The sequence below is a fragment of the Somniosus microcephalus genome, chromosome 32, assembly GCF_052327205.1.
Source record: "Somniosus microcephalus isolate GS21.2 chromosome 32, FLI_Smic_1.0, whole genome shotgun sequence".
NCBI classification, from domain to species: domain Eukaryota; kingdom Metazoa; phylum Chordata; class Chondrichthyes; order Squaliformes; family Somniosidae; genus Somniosus; species Somniosus microcephalus.
In genome coordinates, this window is record NC_141018.1 from 12220446 (window position 1) to 12239817 (window position 19372).

Sequence of the window (19372 nt, forward strand, 5' to 3'; positions counted from 1 at the left end):
TTGCAATGCTTGACGCATAGTAAAATGTGTTATCGTTTGAAGGAGATTTATGAACAAATTGCACCAGTATAACATCCAGTGACATGGTTTAACAATGGACTGATGGCACAAAATTTCGAAACATTTTGAAGTCTGAATGGAAAAAAACCAGTCAGAATTAACTGGGTCCTTTATCAGGGTGTTTCCCTGTGCACCTCCCATTCAGATTTCAAGATGTGAGGGAGGGGGGGCAACTTAAACCCTATCCGCCCAGTAGCAACCGGGTGAGCGGGCAGTTAAAATCGACTGGCTGACTTACCTGCCCTGCAGCTGCTAGGATCCCCCAGCCTGCGAATTCAACACCTCTCCTGGACAGGCGGCAAGGTCACCCGCCCAAAGCCAGCGGGGTCCTTTCCATATGGTTGTAGGGTTCCCGTGACATCATCAGGACCCGCCTGGAATTTTAACTCGGGCCTGAGCGGGGAGGCCGCTGAACCTGTCACGCCAGGCTGAACCAGGATCAGCCCCAGGAGAGGCCGGGAAAGGTCAATTTCTTTGCTTCATTTGTGGGGCCAGGAGGAGCTGGATGTCTTCTCTGGGCCCCACAAGGAAAGCTTCAGCCTCCCCTACCCCGGATCCCGATCCTGTCACCTACCTTGAGCCAGCGGATGCCCCACCACCTGCCCATTGCGGGCGAGAGTGGAGGGGCACATGTTAATGAGGCCCGGGAGTTAAAATATCCGGAGCCTGAATTCTGCAGCCCAAAACCCGCCCGCAGTTAAAATTGGGGCCGTGATTTACTTTCAAAGCTTCCTTTAAATTTCTCTATTGCCTTAACATTGTGAATAGTTTTGTTCAAGTAAGGTTTGGCAATGATATAATTGGAGGAAACTGGCTGGGAAAGATGACTAGCTCTACGGAGAACGGGAGCTGGAAAACTCTGACATCACTCGATATGAAATCAGCTCCCTGACACTTTTCACAGCAGAAACTCCTTTAAGCCTGATGCCCTAATCGGCACACTCTGTACAAACACAAGTCGTTAGTGCAAATCTCTAGTGTGTGGTAATGTTAACTCTCATTATGATCATTTTAATGTTAACTGTACTTTGAGACTAATTACTCCCGTGCTCTTTTCCTGCAGTTAGTTACAGAACTCAAGTAGTACAGACAAACCCACTAAGATCCTGTTAAATCCAATTACTGTACAAGGAAACAAGTCTGATTCAAACAAGCTGGCCTGCAATTTTCGGCACACTGAACTTGCGGCCCTGGACATATTTAAATTTGAGTTAGTTCCACCCACTGACGGATGTATTCTGCCGTATTGTTTAGACGTATCAAACTGTCGGGATTCTTTACAGGGCGAAGCTCACATTCCCAGGAGGAAACTCGGCTTAACTGCGGCGTGGGTTGGAGACGGGGCTTGTCTCACATGAGCGGAGAATCGTTGACTTAAACCCTTGTGTTTCACTTGGATGCTGTCACTGAGACATATTAGACTTTGTAACAATGCATGTGTTTTTTACAAGCCAGCTAATAAAGCGGAGAGTGTAGGTTATTTACTGGAGCAATTAACAAAATGAGTGGAATTTGCAGTCCCTCTGAGTCTTTTGGTAAATGATCTGGTACAAAGCAAGCTGCCTTATTAATACATACACGAAGAGAAGGAGGATCCAGAAGATAAGGGTCCGGCAAACGGGGCACCTCACAGCCCTGACTCCATGGGATGTCTTAATCTTAGTGTCACCATGGTGACCTGGTTGTGGCGGTGAGGAGAGAGGCTCTGATACCGAAGTGATGGAATAACTTTTCTTCATTTCAACAGGTAAATAAATGATGCCGATTCTTTTACATATTTGGAAAAAATTAGCAAATTGCATAATTACTGGTTACCTTTGTAAAATAAAATGATTCACATACACAAATCTTTGAAGGTGGCGAACAAGTTGAGAAGGCTGTTTAAAAAAGTGTCCGGGACCCTTGGCTTTATGTATATAGGCATAGAGTACAAAAGCAAAGAAGTTGTGCTAAACCTTTATAAAACTCTAGTTCGATCCCAGCTGGAGCATTGTGGACAGTTCTGGGCATCGCACTTTAGGAAGGATGTCAAGGCCTTGGAGAGGGTGCGGAGGAGATTTACTAGAATGGTACCAGGGATGAGGGACTTCAGTTATGTGGAGAGACTAGAGAAGATGGGGTAGTTCTCCTTAGAGCAAAGAAGGTTAAGAGGAGATCTAATAGTGGTGTTCAAAATTATGGGGGGTTTTAATAGAGTAAATGGCAGAGGGGTCGATAACTAGAGGATACAGATTAAAGATAATTGACAAAAAAAGCCAGGAGGGGATTAAGGAGAATTTTTTTACACAGCAAGTTGTTGTGATCAGAAATGCACTGCCTGAAATGGCGGTGTAAGCAGATTCAACAATTACTTTCAAAAGGGAACTGGATAAATACTTGAAGGGGAAACATTTGCAGGGCTATGGGGAAAGAGCAGGGGAGTGGGATTAATTGGATAGAGCTTTCAATGGGCCGAATGGCCTCCACCTGTGCTGTAAGATTCTATGAAACCCTACTTGAAGTCAAAGATTGAGAGGAAGCACCACGACAAGCCACCCTCCACGGTTTCCAGGGGGGCTGGCATCTCAGTCACAGTGGAAATGGAGAGTGCTCTAACTGACCAGTCTCACTTGTGATACCCTTGAATTCAAGAGCTAAGAAACTCAAGCAACTGTGCCCAGCCAACACACATAGTGTGATCCCAGAACGTCAAGCTAGTTAAGTCAGTCTATGGAACCATAAATACAATCCCCTGAGCCCTCCGAGTGCTTTCTCTTTTGCTGGCTGGCTCAAGATGTAGAGTTTGGAGACAAGGCAAAGCAACTCCCAGCTTCCAATAGCTGGTGTGTCCATTCATGTTTTGCAGAAGCATAGAAATTCCCAAAGCAGTGGAGCGTCAGAGAGGAAATAGCAGCAGGAAAAGGAGCCTCTGTTTCAGGTTAATGTGGACTTAAAAGAGGCAAAAGAAGGATTGCATTCCTATAATACCTTTGACGACCTCAGGATGCCCCAAAGCACTTCACAGCCAATGAAATACTTTTGAAGTGTAGTCACTGTTGTAATGTAGGAAATGCCAATTCGAGCACAGCAAGCTCCCACAAACAGCAATGTGATAATGACCAGATAATCTGTTTTAGTGATGTTGGTGCAGGGATACATATTAGCCCCAGGACACCGGGGAGAACTCCCCCTGCTCTTCGAAATAGTGCCATGGGATCTTTTATGCAGAAGGATTACCGGATCAATAGGAAAATACTGACAAAGTCAGAAGAGGAAAGGGAGTCACAGCGGATGGATCAGCCATTCTGGGCGCCCACACTGAGGCCTCCTGCTAACATTGCAGATGGGAAATAAGGCAGGAGGACCGGAACGCTGGCCTCCCGCCTGATTTAAATGACATCGTCAGGCCCGTATCTACTGCAGGCACAGGCCAAGCTCTGCCCCCCGCCCCCATCACCACCAACAGGATAGCCTCAGAAATCTAGGGCAGCATTAAAGGGGCAGAAGCCCAATAATCCAAGTCTCTGCACCTTTTCCGTGACCCTTGCACCTGGGGAATGGACCGTTCCTGGGGGGGGGGGGTGCGGTGCATAGGCCATGAAAAGTGTCTTCATGGCCCCTTCCAACCTTGTGAAGTTCTACCATTCTAATTTGGCCAAGTTATCTCACACTTTATTAATTTAATTGAATAAAATATCCTTTTGCCGACAATGTGCTGTTCTATTCCCCTTTCCCAGATGTGAATCCAGAGGAGAGGAGATGGCTACAATGGAGCAGGAGGTAGAGAGGACTGCGCGTCGCAGACAGCAAGAGAAGGAAGGGAGAATCTCCACTTGTGGCTCTAGGTGCCCAACTCCCTCAGCTCGAGGGACAGAAGCTGCCTCCTTTCAAAGAGCAGCTGGTGTTCTTATTAAAGAACCGCCCAGGCTTCCAGCTGCTTTTGTATGAGGTGCTGTGAGTTTACTGAGCCTATCACTGGGTGTGGAGAGCAGGTTTGTCAGAGCAAGTTATGGTTGCCAACTGTGATTGGACATATTCCTGGAGGGGTAGCAACCCTAGAACCAGCTGGTCGGATGCCACAGGTTCTCCTGGTGCCCATTGGGTATGCTGTGGAGGACAGTACCTGCAGAACAGCCTATCAAGGTTTGGTTTTGGTGGACACGCTTCCCCATAAACCCATTCGAGGGTCCAGTACCCTGGCGTGGTGAACCCTGGCCTAACAGCACGGGTGAGTTAGAAGCACACTTTTAACGCAACTTAAAACTGGTCCTGTTTTGCGATCGCTCTCCCAAAGTTTGGGATTCCTTCTGGATCCTGTTCTGTTTTGTGAAAATATGTATCATGTCTTGTTGTCGAGTGTGTGCCTTTGTTTTATTCTGGCGTGAACAAGTATATTTGAATAAATATCATATTTAAATATTTTCTGACTAAATTTATTTTCCAACATTTGTTATCTGTAATGAGACATCAGGTTTACCAATCAGGAAAATCTTCCTCTAACTAATGGCCTCTCCCTGATGGTGTGAGCTCATTCGGGACCCTCCTTCCTGGTCCGGAGATTGTAACCATGGTGACTGTCTCTGTACTTGTCCAAGTTGAGCAGTAGTGATAGCAAGCAATATTTAGCATGCTACATATATCACACGCCTCCTCAGATCTGAAACCTGCAATACTACCAGATACACCAAAAACATAACACTGGAGGTTCTCATTATCACAAACTGCGTAGAATGTTGTACACTATTGTAGTTTTACTCTGTGTCAGTGTCCATGTGTGTGTGCACGTGTGTTTGTGTGCAAATTTATGTGTTCGTGTGTGTGTGCGCATGCGTGCATGCAAGGAGGAGATGCCCGAACTGACCATAAACAATAGGAATGTACACATGTGCTCCACAAATTAAGACTATTTTCACAATTTTGTTTTGTCTTTTTTGCCTAGAAACCTCACCAGTGACAGGTAAAGTTGGCCAAAATATCAGCCATGTGAATATGCTAGGAATTTAGTTGTGACATTGGTGATTGCACACTTGGTACCACAGACCAACTCCGCGTTCAGTGGAATCTCCACAGAATCCCACCTCACTTTGACAGGAAAAGTATAATCACAAGGTCATGCTTAAAACTCCCAGCGGAGCACCACAGATAAGATTTTTAGCAAGCCGCATTGCTGGAGTGTGATCTGCAGTTAAATGGAATAGAGCGAGGGGAATGGAAGGTTAAATGTAAGTGATTTTGGACAGAGAGGAGGTGAGACTTCTTCTCACAGAGACTTGTGAGCAACGTTCCCGCTATGCCGCGCCGATGCGCAGCTGTCTGCCGGTCCCGGGCCGCGCGGGACCGGCTTCTCGAATGTGAAATTTCGTGCATGCGCGGAACTTTGAATGGGCCGCGCAGCCCGTTAAAGGGACTGCGCACCCAAAAAAAATAGGGGGAGCATTGCTTGTGAGGCTGTAGAATGAACTACCAGTGATTGAAACAGATTATCAGCATTTAGGAACAGGTTAGATAGGTGGATGGAGGAAAGAGATATGGGATAAGATAAAGGGATAATGGGAACTGGGTGGGCTCATGGGATTGGGATACTGCTCATGTGGAGTATGAACACCAAGACTGACTGATGGGGTGAATAGACTGTTTATGTGAAACAAGTTAAAACGTTACCGAATAGTGAGCAGCTAAGTCTGATACCAACAAACTGATTATTTGTCTGCTAATATCAGTCTCCTTCGCAGGGCTAAAATCTGCAGTGTACCACCAGATTCAACAATGCACACAATTATCGTATCCGTGGTTACCAACAGACATCTCTAGATTTTTGGAATTAAAAACAGAACATGCTGGAAATACTCAGCCGGTCAGGCAGCATCTGTGGAGAGAGAAACAGAGTTAACGGCCCAAAATCTGTGGTCGGAGGCTTCCCACGGGCTGACTCTACACTTATCCACAGGACTCAGCAGAGTTAGCCTTTAAGCTGGGCCAGAAACTGGCACCAGAATTAGTCTCCGGTCCGCAAGCCTAAAGAGATGAAAAATAAGATTCTGCCTCTGATCGCTAGCCAGTGGAAGACAGGCAAGGATAGAATTGGACGCTGCTGTGATGGCCAACACAGTTGAATAGTCTTCCGCCACTCATTGTCTAGTCTCACGCATGAGGAATGGACACTTGGGTGAGATATTGGAGGGTTGCTGTTGCCCATGGAGTCAGAACCCAGGAAGAGTTAGGAGAGAAGAGAAGACTGGCAAGAAGAAGGAACAGTAATCTAGAAATGAATCAGGGTGACATTAGTGGGCAAACCTGCCTTTCAATGGCAATCCTCCATCACCATTTTAATACAAACAGTAACTCCTTTATTGTAAATGGGTTAACTTCACTGCTAAAATAACAGACACAGGAACCACACAAAAAAAATAAACATTCCGCCATTAATATTATTTCAGGTTTATAACTCCCTATAAATTCATAGCACAATGAAAGAAAGACTTGCATTTATATAGTGCCTTTCACCACCTCAGGGCATCCCAAAGTGCTTTACAGCCAATTAAGTACTTTTTGAAGTGTAGTCACTACACGTGACTCCAGTCCCACACTATGTGGTCGACTTTGTATGATTGGATGCACCAGGTAACTATGGATTGGGCAATAAATGCTGCATTCCTGTCTCAATCACCCCAAGAACAATCTCCTTCAGTACTGCACTGCAGTGTCAGCCCAGACTGTGTGCTAAGTCTTGGAGTGGAGCTCTGAGCATCTTAGGACCCAGAGGCGAGAGTGTTACCAACTGAGCCAAGCTGACATTCAGCACAGCCACTAAAGAAAAAATGTGCATTTCTATAGCGACTTTCATGACCTCAGGACATCCCAAAGCGCTTTACAGCCAATGAAGTACTTTTGAAGTGTAGTCACTGTTGTAATGTAGGAAACACGGCAGCTAATTTGCGCACAGCAAGCTCCCACAAACAACAGTGAGATAAATGACCAGATAATATATTTTTTTAGCGTTGTTGATTGAGAGATCAATCTTGGCCAGGACACTGGGGAGAGCTCCCGTGCTCTTCTTCAAAATAGTGTCGTAGGATCTTATAGTCCACCTGAGAGGGCCGACGGGGCCTCAGTTTAACGTCTCATCCGAAAGACGCCACCTCCGACAGTGCAGCGCTCCCTCAGCACTGCGCTGGGAGCATGCTCAAGTCTCTGGAGTGGGACGCAATTTGTGGGATTCCTCCTGGTTCGTATCATTTTGTGGTTTCTGCTGATTTTTAGAATAAAAATGGGGCGAGGGGAGAGTTTGAAGTTCAGACAAAACTCAAACGCTCATAATTACTCTCCAGCTATTAGTGGATTTAATGTCCTTAAAGCCTTGAAGATTATATCAGATGAATTGCCCTAATGTGTGTGTTTTTAACTTGGCAAAGTGTTGCAGAGGGGCTTTGTATAAAGTCCTTGCTTCCAAAGGTTTAATTTAGTGTGGCAGATGTTTTTGAGGTCAACCTAGTTTTGCAAACAAGCCAGAGATCATGTCTCACACAGAGGTATGTGTTCCTTCTTGCAGCTGTCAAGTTTGGTCGGATGTCCAAGAAGCAGAGGGACAGTCTGTACGCTGAGGTACAAAAGCATCGCCTGCAGCAGCAACAGCGAGATCACCAGCAGCAACCTGGGGAAGCAGAGCCCCTGACTCCCACTTACAACGGGCTGACAGAACTAAACAATGACCTCAGCAACCTGTATATGGATGGGCATACGACGGAGGTGGGCAAAGCAGACTCAGGAATGAACAACTTCTACTTGGACATTCAGCCATCCCCAGACCAGTCTGGTCTAGACATCAATGGTATTAAGCAGGAACCCATATGTGAATACACGGCGGTCCCAGATTTTTTTCCTTACTGCTCCTTTACAAATGGTGAAACGTCTCCCACTGTCTCGATGACGGAACTAGGTAAGGTGCACCCTGGAGAAAGGGGACGTACATCTACAAACATGTTCAATGGAGAACCAAAGAACAGCGCTTTTAAATAAAAGTGGGAGGTGGCACAGTAGTGATTGTGGGTTTATGAATTCTGCTACCCACATCAAATGGCTGGTCTCACCCATGTCATTGGCATAGGTGGAAGACTCTGCCTGGGGGAGAAGGAGTCTGAGGGGACCTGTTACCCTGCGATGCTCTTCTGCTGCTTCCCTTCTTGGCCATGGATAGTGTCTCTGTTCCTACGCACTGCCAAACCACACCCAGGGGTCTGTATCAGGACGGCATGTCACATCCAAGGGTCACGTCCCAAGAATTTATATTTTTATCTTTTTTAGAAAAGTTTCAGTTTGATTAGGGACAAGAATCATTTCCTCTGCTATTTTAGTTTTTTGAGCCTAAGATTATTTCTTTGGATGCCATTGTTTGCATCAGAGCACTGCCAATTACCACCCTTGATAAAAAGGGAATGATTTTGTGCTGTGATCTACACAGGCTGTGATAGTATTAGGACCCACTGCAACAAACTCCGGAAGGAGTTTATCATGGGATTCATCGGGCTAAAATTGGGCGCTAACATCGCTGGGGTGCTACTTTTAGCGCACCGGAAAAATTAGCATCCCCACGCCGGAACTTGAGTGGTTGTGCCCCAAGAGGGAAGCGTACCGCTACTGGAAGCACCCCGTATGCCTCTTGGGGCGCTGCAAGTCAATATCGTGGCGCAACGTGCTGCGGTATTGCAGACGTTCCTCTTAAATTTCGCAGGAGGCGTGGGTGGCGCCGCGCCGGGGTGCTAGTTGCTTTGCACCCCGTTAACGCCCCGTAAGAAACCCAATTTTTGCCCCATAGTCTCAAAGATAAGGGCCAATGGATTTATCACTGATATAAAAATAAACTATGGAAGCAAGTGTGAGTTTATGTTTGTTCCAAATTTCAATTTAGAATTTCTTCATTGTTCACCAAGTGTGCTAGCTAACTTGAGATTAATTACTTGTATGGAATTTATGTTGGAGCACTTCTTATTTAAGGAATGGTCTTGGTGACTGGAACGGTCTTGACCGTTCACTATTACAGGACTGATCACCCGACGAATCTTCCTTACTGCTGCTACACACAGCACTGCTGGTCTCAGTAAGACACTCTCCCCAGACCCCGCTCCTCTGTTTCAAGATTCTGATATCATTTGTTTGGAATTGTTGTCATAGAATCATAGAAATTTACAGCACAGAAGGAGGCCATTCATCCCATCTTATCCATGCCAGCCGACAAAGAGCTATCCACCTTAATCCCACTTTCCAGTCTGTAGCTTTGTAGGTTATGGCATTTCAAGTGCATATCCAAGTACTTTTTAAATGTGACGAGGGTCTCTGCCCCTACCACCTTTTCAGGCAGTGAGTTTCAGACCCCCACCACCTTCTGGGTGAAAAGATTTCTCCTCAAATCCCCTCTAAACTTCCAACCAATTACTTTAAATAAGAACATAAGACGTAGGAGCAGGAGCAGGCCATTCGGCCCCTCGAGCCTGCTCCGCCATTCAATAAGATCATGGCTGATCTGATCTTGGCCTCAACTCCACTTCCCTGCCCGCTCCCCATAACCCTCGACTCCCTTATCGTTCAAAAATCTGTCTATCTCCGCCTTAAATATATTCAATGACCCAGCCTCTACAGTGCTCTGGGGAAGAGAATTCCAAAGATTCACGACCCTCTGAGAGAAGAAATTCTTCCTCATTTCCGTTTTAAAAGGGTGCCCCCCTTATTCTGAAATTATGCCCCCTAGTTCTAGATTCCCCCACGAGGGGAAACATCCTCTCTGTATCCACCCTGTCGAGCCCCTTCAGAATCTTATGTGTTTCAATAAGATCCCCTCTCATTCTTCTAAACTCCAATGAGTATAGGCCCAACCTGCTCAACCTTTCATCATAAGACAACCCCTTCATCTCCGGAATCAACCTCGTGAACCTTCTCTGAACTGCCTCCAATGCAAGTATATCCTTCCTTAAATAAGGAGACCAAAACCAGTACTCCAGGTGTGGTCTCACCAATGCCCTGTACAGTTGTATACAGGACTTCCCTACTATGCCCCCTTGTTATTGACCCTTCTGCTAAGGGAAATAGGTCCTTCCTATCCACTCCATCTAGGCCCCCCATAATTTTATACACCTCAATTAGGTCTCCCCTCAGCCTCCTCTGTTCCAAAGACAACAACCCCAGCCAATCCAATCTTTCCTCATAGCTAAAATGCCCAGCCCAGGCAACATCCTCGTAAATCTCTTCTGCACCCCCTCTAGTGCAATCACATCCTTCCTGTAATGTGGTGACCAGAACTGCACGCAGTACTCCAGCTGCGGCCTAACTAGTGTTTTATACAGTTCAAGCATCACCTCCCTGCTCTTATATTCTATGCCTCAGCTAATAAAGGCAAGTATCCCTTATGCCTTCTTAACCACCTTATCTACCTGTCCTGCTACATTCAGGGATCTGTGGACATGCACTCCAATGTCCCACTGATCTTCTGCACTTCTCAGTGTCCTACCATTTATAGTGTATTCCCTTGCCTTGTTAGCCCTCCCCAAATGCATTACCTCACACTTCTCCAGATTGAATTCCATTTGCCACTGTTCTGCCCACCTGACCAGTCATAGAAACATAGAAGATAGGAGCAGGAGTTGGCCATTCGGCCCCTCGAGCCTGCTCCGCCATTCAATGAGATTATGGCTGATCATCCAAATTCAGTACCCTGTCCCTGCCTTCTCTCCATATCCCTTGATCCCTTTAGCCTTAAGAAATATATCTAACTCCTTCTTGAATATATTTAATGAATTGGCCTCTACTGCCTTCTGTGGTAGAGAATTCCACAGGTTCACCACTCTCTGGGTGAAGAAATTCCTCCTCATCTCTGTCCTAAATGGCTTACCCCTTATCCTTAGACTGTGACCCCTGGTTCTGGACTCCCTGACCATCGGGAACATCCTTCCAGCATCTAGTCTGTCTAGTCCTGTTAGAATTTTATAAATTTCAATGAGATCCCCTCTTATTCTTCTAAACTCCAGCGAGTATAAGCCCAATCGACCCATTCTTTCCTCATACGTCATTCCTGCCATCCCATGTATAAACCTAGTGAATCTTCGCTGCACTCCTTCCATGGCAAGAACATCCTTCCTCAGATAAGGCGACCAAAACTGCGCACTATACTCAAGATGTGGCCTCACCAAGGCCCTGTACAACTGCAGCAAGACATCCTTGTTCCTGTACTCAAACCCTCTCGCTACGAAGGCCAACATACCATTTGCCTTCTTAACCGCCTGCTGCACCTGCATGCTTACTTTCAGCGAGTGGTGCACAAGGATGCCCAGGTCTCGTTGCACTTCCCCTTCTCCCAATCTATTGCCATTTAGATAATAATCTGCCTTCCTGTTTTTGACACCAAAGTGGATAACCTCGCATTTATCCACGTTATATTGCATCTGCCATGCTTCTGCCCAATCACCCAACCTGTCCAAATCATACTGGAGTTTCTCGGCATCCTCCTCACAGCACACACGCCCACCCAGCTTTGTGTCGTCCGCAAACTTGGAGATATTGCATCTAGTTCCCTCGTCCAGATCATTAATATATATTGTGAATAGCTGGGGTCCAAGGACCGATCCCTGCGGTACCCCACTAGTCACTGCCTGCCACTCGGAAAAAGAGCCGTTTATTCCAACTCTTTGCTTTCTGTCTGCCAACCAGTTTTCTATCCAAGTCAATACCTTGCCCCCAATCCCATGTGCCTTAATTTTACACGCTAATCTCTTATGCGGGACCTCATCGAAAGCCTTTTGAAAATCCAAATACACCACATCCACTGGTTCTCCCTTAATCTATTTTACCAGTTACATCCTCAAAAAATTCCAGTAGATTAGTCAAGCACGATTTACCTTTTGTAAAGTCATGTTGACTTTGTCCGATCTGGTCACTTTTTTCCAAGTGCTCTGCTATTACATCCTTTATAATGGACTCTAGCATTTTCCCCACTACCGATGTCAGGCTTACCGGTCTGTAATTCCCCGTGTTCTCTCTACTACCCTTTTTGAACAGTGGGGTAACATTAGCTACCCGCCAATCCATGGGTACTGTTCCAGAGTCTATAGAATTTTGGAAGATGACCAGCAATGCATCTACTATTTCTAGGGCCACTTCCTTAAGTACCCTAGGATGTAGATTATCAGGCCCTGGGGATTTATCGGCCCTCAATCCCATCAATTTCCCTAACACCATTTCCCTACAAATACTGATTTCTATCAGTTCCTCCCTGTCATTAGACCCTATGTTCCCTGACATCTTTGGGAGTTTATTTGTGTCCTCCTTTGTGAAGACAGAACCAAAGTATGTATTTAATTGGTCTGCCATTTCTTTGTTCCCCATTATAAATTCCCCTGATTCTGACTGCAAGGAACCTACGCTTGACTTCACCAATCTTTTTCTCTTCACATATCTATAAAAGCTTTTACAGTCAGTTTTTATGTTCCCTGCAAGCTTACTCTCATACTCTATTTTCCCCCTCTTAATTAATCCCTTTCTCCTCCTTTGTTGGATCCTAAACTGCTTCCAATCCTCAGGTCTACTGCTTTTTCTGGCCAATTTATATGTCCTCTCCTTGGATCTTATGCTATCCCTAATTTCCCTTGTTAGCCACGGTTGAGTCACCTTTTTTGTTTTATTTTTATGCCAAACTGGGATGAACAAATTCTGTAGTTCATCCATGCGATCTTTGAATGTTTGCCATTGCCCATCCACCGTCAACCCTTTGAGTGACATTCCCCAATCAATCATACCCAACTCTCCCTTATACCATCGTAGTCTCCTTTATTTAAATTCAGGACCCTAGTCTCTGAGTCAACTATTTCACTCTCCATCTTAATGAAGAATTCTATCATATTATGATCGCTCCGACCCAAGGGGCCTCGCAAAACAAGATTGCTAATTAATCCTTTCTCATTACATAATACCCAGTCTAAGATGGCCTGATCTCTAGTTGGTTCCTCGACATATTGGTCCAGGAAACCATCCCGTATACACTCCAGGAATTCCTCCTCCACAGTATTGTTACTAATTTGGTTAGCCCAATCTATATGTAGATTAAAGTCACCCATGATAACTGCTGTGCCCTTATTGCACGCTTCTCTAATTTCCTGTTTAATGCCATTCCCGACCTCATTACTGTTTGGAGGTCTATATACCACTCCCACTAACGTTTTCTGCCCCTTGGTATTTCTCATTTCTACCCATACAGATTCCACATCATCAGAGCTAATATCCTTCCTTTCAATTGTGTTAATCCCCTCTTTAACAAGCAATGCTACCCCACCTCCTTTTCCTTTCTGCCTATCTTTCCTGAATATTGAATACCCCTGGATGTTGAGTTCCCAGCCTTGGCCACCCTGGAGCCATGTTTCCGTAATCCCAATCATATCATATATTCGTTTACCTCTATTTGCGCAGCTAATTCATCCACCTTATTACGAATGCTCCTCGCATTAAGACACAAAGGCCTAGAAATTCATTAAGGCGCCGGCAGCTTTGTGGCCAGTTACCGCCTAAAGAGGGCTTCTGCGCCAATACAGGAGCTTGCGCTGATATTCAGCGCAGCGGTAATGGCGGCGGTAGCCGTTAGCGCTGCGCCGGCACCGATGACGTCATCGGTGTGCGCAGTGCCCCGGTTCCGGCCCGATACCGGCCCGATCCCCATATTTAGTTGCGGCCGCCTCTTCCGCAGCGGCCGCAAACAGCGACCAGAAAACGGGGCCGTACTGTAGCCTTAGTGGGGCGCTTTAAGGTGGAGGTGCGGCCGGCCGCTTTTTCGGCGGCCGCCTGCCCGCACCTCTTTCCCCGGCCTCCTGCACCACCCCCCCCCCCCCCGCGGCATTGCCGGCTGCTTTCCGCGAACCCGGCACTTATCCGTGGTGCCGGGCTCATTTGCCGGCACAATCCAGCGGCAATCTCCCCGTGGCAGGCACCTCCCCCTTAAGAGAAGGAGGAGGCCTGCAGTACCGCAGCCTGCCGCTCCGCAGCGGGTGGCGCAGCGGCGCCTAGAGCGCTGAAATTCAGTTTCAGCGCCCCAAGCGGGGGCGGGCACACCCTGGAATAGCGCCCGGTTCTGACTTGGGGCGCAAAAACTGAATATCTGACGGTCGCAACTGGCTCCGCGCCCAGCGCTAACTTTTGGGCGCTAGCCAGCTGGCGGGACCATAGTGAATTTCTAGGCCAAAGCCTTCAGGCTTGTTTTTTTTAACACTCTTAGATCTTTTAGAATTATTATTTACTGTGGCCATGTTTGATTTAAACCCTTGATTTCTCTGCCTGTCACTTTTGTTTTTCTCCTTCCTGTCTTTTGCTTTTATCCTTGTTTCCCTTTCCTCTGTTTCCCCGCTCAGGTACCCAACCCCCTGCCATTTTAGTTTAAACCCTCCCCCACAGCACTAGCAAACACTCCCCCTAGGACATCGGTCCTGACCCTGCCCAGGTGCAAACCGTCCGGTTTGAACTGGTCCCACCTCCCCCAGAACCGGTTCCAATGTCCTAGGAATTTGAATCCCTCCCCCTGGCACCATTCCTCTAGCCACGTATTCATCTGAAATATCCTTCTATTTCTACTCTGACTAGCACGTGGCACTGGTAGCAATCCTGAGATTACTACCTTTGAGGTCCTGTTTTTTAATTTACCTCCTAACTCCCTTTATTCAGCTTTTAGGACCTCATCCCGTTTTTTACCTATATCGTTCACCCTCCCCCTCCAGAATGACCTGCAGCTGCTCCGAGACATCCTTGACCCTTGCACCAGGAAGGCAACACACCATCCTGGAGTCTCGTTAGCGGCCGCAGAAACGCCTATCTATTCCCCTTACAATAGAATCCCCTATTACTATAGCTCTCCCCCTCTTTTTCCTCCCGTCCTGTGCAGCAGAGCCACCCCTGGTGCCCGGAAGTTGGCTGCTGCTGCCTTCCCCTGGTAAGCCATCCCCCCCATCAGTATCCAAAGCGGTATATCTGTTTGAGAGGGGGATGGCCACAGGGGACCCCTGCACTACCTGCCTGTGCCTAGTACTCTGCCTGTTGGTCACCCGTTCCCTTTCTGCCTGTGCCACCTTTATGTGCGGTGTGACCAACTGATTAAACGTGCTATTCACGACATCCTCAGCATCGCAAATGGTCCAGTGTGTATCCAATCGCTGCTCCAGTACCGCAATGCGGTCTGCCAGTAGCTGCAGCTGGACACACTTCCTGCACACGTAGTTGTCAGGGACACAGGAAGTGTCCCTGAGTTCACACATAGCACAGGAGGAGCATACCACGGGGCCGGGCTGTCCTACCATGACTTACCCTTTAATTAATTGAAATTGAATTAAATCAAATCAATCCCACCAATTACACTACAGTTAAATGATATATTTTAGGGCCCTGGTTTACCAACAGTCCCCACTACACCACAGAAACCCTAGAAACTATAAACCACAGAGTTAGAGTTTAAAAAAGAAAGAAATACTCACCAACCAATCACTTACCTGCTTTCTGGTGATGTCACACTTCGATTACTTTTTACTTCTCTCCCTCTCTGAGATTGGAGATTAGTAGGCCTACCCGCGCCTCGGGCTCACCTTAAATACTCACCGCCGCCGCTGCTGACGCTGTGAGGCCTACCTGGTCTCTTGGAGCCTTTTAAAGCCTCGCCGCTCGCGTTTCCCGCCGCTGATGCTGTGAGGCCTACCTGGTCTCTGGGGGCCTTTTAAAGCCTTGCCGCTCGCGTTTCCCGCCGCCGCTGACGCTGTGAGGCCTACCTGGTCTCTGGGGGCCTTTTAAAGCCTCGCCGCTCGCGTTTCCCGCCGCCGCTGACGCTGTGAGGCCTACCTGGTCTCTGGGGGCCTTTTAAAGCCTCGCCACTCGCGTTTCCCGCCGCTGCCGCTATGAGGCCTACCTGGTCTCTGGGGGCCTTTTAAAGCCTCGCCGCTCGCATTTCCCGCCGCCGCCGCTGCTGCTGTGAGGCCTACCTGGTCTCTGGGGGCCTTTTAAAGCCTTGCCGCTCGCGTTTCCCGCCGCCGCTGACGCTGTGAGGCCTACCTGGTCTCTGGGGGCCTTTTAAAGCCTCGCCGCTCGCGTTTCCCGCCGCTGCCGCTATGAGGCCTACCTGGTCTCTGGTGGCCTTTTAAAGCCTCGCCGCTCGCGTTTCCCGCCGCTGCCGCTGTGAGGCCTACCTGGTCTCTGGGGGCCTTTTAAAGCCTCGCCGCTCGCGTTTCCCGCCGCTGCTGCTGTGAGGCCTACCTGGTCTCTGGTGGCCTTTTAAAGCCTCGCCGCTTGCGTTTCCCGCCGCCGCTGCTGCCGGATATCTTCCTGCAGTCTACAGCTTCCTTCTTCATTATCAACCACACGGCCAATTTTTGTATCATCTGCAAACTTCTTAATCATACTTCCTACATCCAAGTCCAAATAATTGATATATACCACAAAAAGCAAAGGACCCAGCACTGAGCCCTGCGGAACCCCACTGGAAACAGCCTTCCAGTCACAAAAGCACCCTTCGACCATTACCCTTTGTTTCCTGCCTCTGAACCAATTTTGGATCCAACTTGCCACTTTGCCCTGGATCCCATGGGCTTTTACTTTCATGACCAGTCTGCCATGCGGGACCTTATCAAAAGCCTTGCTAAAATCCATAGAGACTACATCAAACACACTACCCTCATCGACCCTCCTTGTTAATACCTCAAACAATTCAATCAAGTTAGTCAGACACGACCTTCCCTTAACAAATCCATGCTGACTGTCCCTGATTAATCCGTGTCTTTCTAAATGAAGATTTATCCTGTCCCTCAGAACTTTTTCCAATAATATTCCACCACCGAGCTTAGGCTGACTGGCCTGTAATTACTCGGTCTATCCCTTTCTCCTCTTTTAAACAACGGTACCACGGTAGCAGTCCTCCAGTCCTCTGGCACCACACCTGTAGCCGGGGAGGATTGGAAAATGATGGTCAGAGCCTCTGCTATTTCCTCTCTTACTTTTCTTAACAATCTGGGATACATTTCATCCAGGCCTGGGGATTTATCCACTTTCAAAGATGTTAAACCCCTTAATACTTCCTCTTTCACTATGCTTATTTCATCTAATATTTCACACTCCTCCTCCCTGATTGCAATTTCTGCATCGTCCCTCTCTTTTGTGAAAACAGACGCAAAGTATTCATTAAGAACCATACCCATGTCTTCCGCCTCCACACACAGGTTACCTTTATGGTCCCTAATAGGCCCTACTCTTACATTAAGAGCAAGAGGATAACTAAAGTATTTATAAAACATCTTTGGGTTTTCCTTGATTTTACTTGCCAATATTTTTTCATGCCCTCTCTTTTCTTTCCTAATTTCCTTTTTGATTTCACCCCTGCACTTTCTATACTCCTCTCGGCTTTCTGCAGTATTGAGTCCATTTAGTTCTGTGACCATTGGTCGGTTTTTCTGATGCTCCCTAAATTGCTGAATGTTTTCCCCCGTAGAGCACCTTGCGCAGAACATTTCCAAGTCCCACATTGAGACCTGCCAGTACTTACAGGAGGAGCTGCAGCAGATAACATGGCAAGCGTATGTGCAAGAGGAAGTGGAGATTTACCAGAATAAGGTAGGGGACCAAGAGCGCCCAGCTCAAACAGTGAGTAACAGTAACAGTAACAAGCGTCACTTTCTCAATCGAACGTGGAAGTTAACAGTAATCCTCTTGTGCAGCCCAGGGAGGTGATGTGGCAGCTATGTGCAATCAAAATAACAGAAGCCATTCAGTATGTGGTGGAGTTTGCCAAACGCATTGACGGATTCATGGAACTGTGTCAAAACGATCAGATCGTACTTCTGAAAGCAGGTACTCAATCATTGCCTAGTTACTCCTTGATCTTTTACAGGCTTAGAGGCTGGGGCTCAGTGGGTAGCAGAAGGTTGTAGGTTAAAATCCCACTCCGTAGATTTGAGCACAAAATTCTAGGCTGATGGTTGACACTCCAGTGCAGTACTGAAGAGTGCTGCACTGTTGGAGGTGTCATTTTTCGGATGAGATGTTAAACCGAGGCCCTGTCTGCGCTCTCGGGTGGATGTAAAAGATCCTATAGCACTATTTCAAAGCAGAGCAGGGGAGTTATCCCCGGTGTCCTGGCCAATATTTATCCCTCAATCAGCATCACTATAAAACAGATTATCTGGTCATTATCACAGTGCTGTTTGTGGGAGCTTGCTGTGCGCAAATTGGCTGCCAAGTTACAACAGTGACTACACTTCAAAAAGTACTTCATTGGCTGTAAAGTGCTTTGGGGCATCTGGTGGTCATGAAAGGCGCGATAGAAATTTAAGGCATTTTCTTTTAAATATAAGAGTCACTAATAAATCAAATAAGGAACTCAGGAGAAACTTCATTGGCTGTAAAGCGCCTCGGGGTTGTGAAAGGCGCTATAGAAATTCAAGTCTTTTTTTTCTTTCTTTTGGGTCTGACTCCACTGGTGGTGGATGGAGTGGATGTTTAAGGTGTTGGATGGGGTATCTATCAAGCGGACAGCTTTGTCCTGGATGGTGTCGAGCTTCTTGAGTGTTGCAGCTACACCCAGAGTGTTCTTGAAATTGGGCAGCCCTGACATAAAATGAGAGCGCTTTCTCTCTCTCTAGGTCTAGCTCCTTTATCAGCCCCCCAGACTGTCTGTTTCTGTGTCCTTTGTTTCCAAGTGAGGTGGGGTGGGATGGAATGGAGTAGGATGGGGGTCGGATGGGATGGGATGAGATCAGGTGGGAATGGGATGGGAAGGCTTGGGGTGGGCTGGGGTAGAGTAGGGTGGGATGGGATGGGGTGGGATGGGTTGGGGATGGGGTGGAGTGGGATGGGAAGGGGTGGGGTGGCCTGGGGTGGAGATTGGATGGTTTGGGGTTGGGGGGGGTGGGGTAGGGTGGGTTGATGGGAGTTGGTACACTGAGGATATTTTTTAGCCAGCAGTAGACACCTTTCCGTAGTACAAGAAAGTCTCTTTAATCATTGCCCTTTCTCTCCTCTATTAAGTGGAATGCCTAATACTCGAGTAAGGAATTGGGAAAATTCTTCACAAGCATGGCTGATAGGTTGGAGCGACAAACAGTTTTGGGAGTTTAACCCATTACTGCCGCAGGCTTGTGATACAAGTCTTCTCAAACCATGTACTGCATGAGCAGCAGTATAAAGGATTGATCTATACAAGTTGCCATGTTGCCACTTGTCTGCTCTAGTGTGTGGGTAACACAGAATGATGACACTTCCCAGAAGCAGTTGCACATTTTTACAGATATGCTGCCAATGCCAATTCGGAGTTGTTGACTTTCTCTCCACATTCTCA

At 47.2% G+C, this 19372-nt stretch overlaps 1 protein-coding gene across 3 annotated transcripts in view; it reads left to right on the forward strand.

The window, feature by feature from the left end:
• LOC147097268 (nuclear receptor ROR-alpha A) overlaps positions 1-19372 on the forward strand; it is a 148018-nt gene that overhangs the window by 110901 nt on the left and 17745 nt on the right. The window contains exons 1-4 of one of the 3 annotated variants that reach the window (XM_085972084.1): positions 1040-1807; positions 3777-7975; positions 17528-17649; positions 17754-17886. In XM_085972084.1, coding sequence (XP_085828210.1) covers positions 7606-7975; positions 17528-17649; positions 17754-17886 — 625 coding nt within the window. In that variant the 5' untranslated portion in view covers positions 1040-1807; positions 3777-7605. Of the gene's footprint in view, positions 1-1039; positions 1808-3776; positions 7976-17527; positions 17650-17753; positions 17887-19372 lie in introns of those variants that run through there. The other 2 variants (XM_085972082.1, XM_085972083.1) reach the window with 2 other exon arrangements.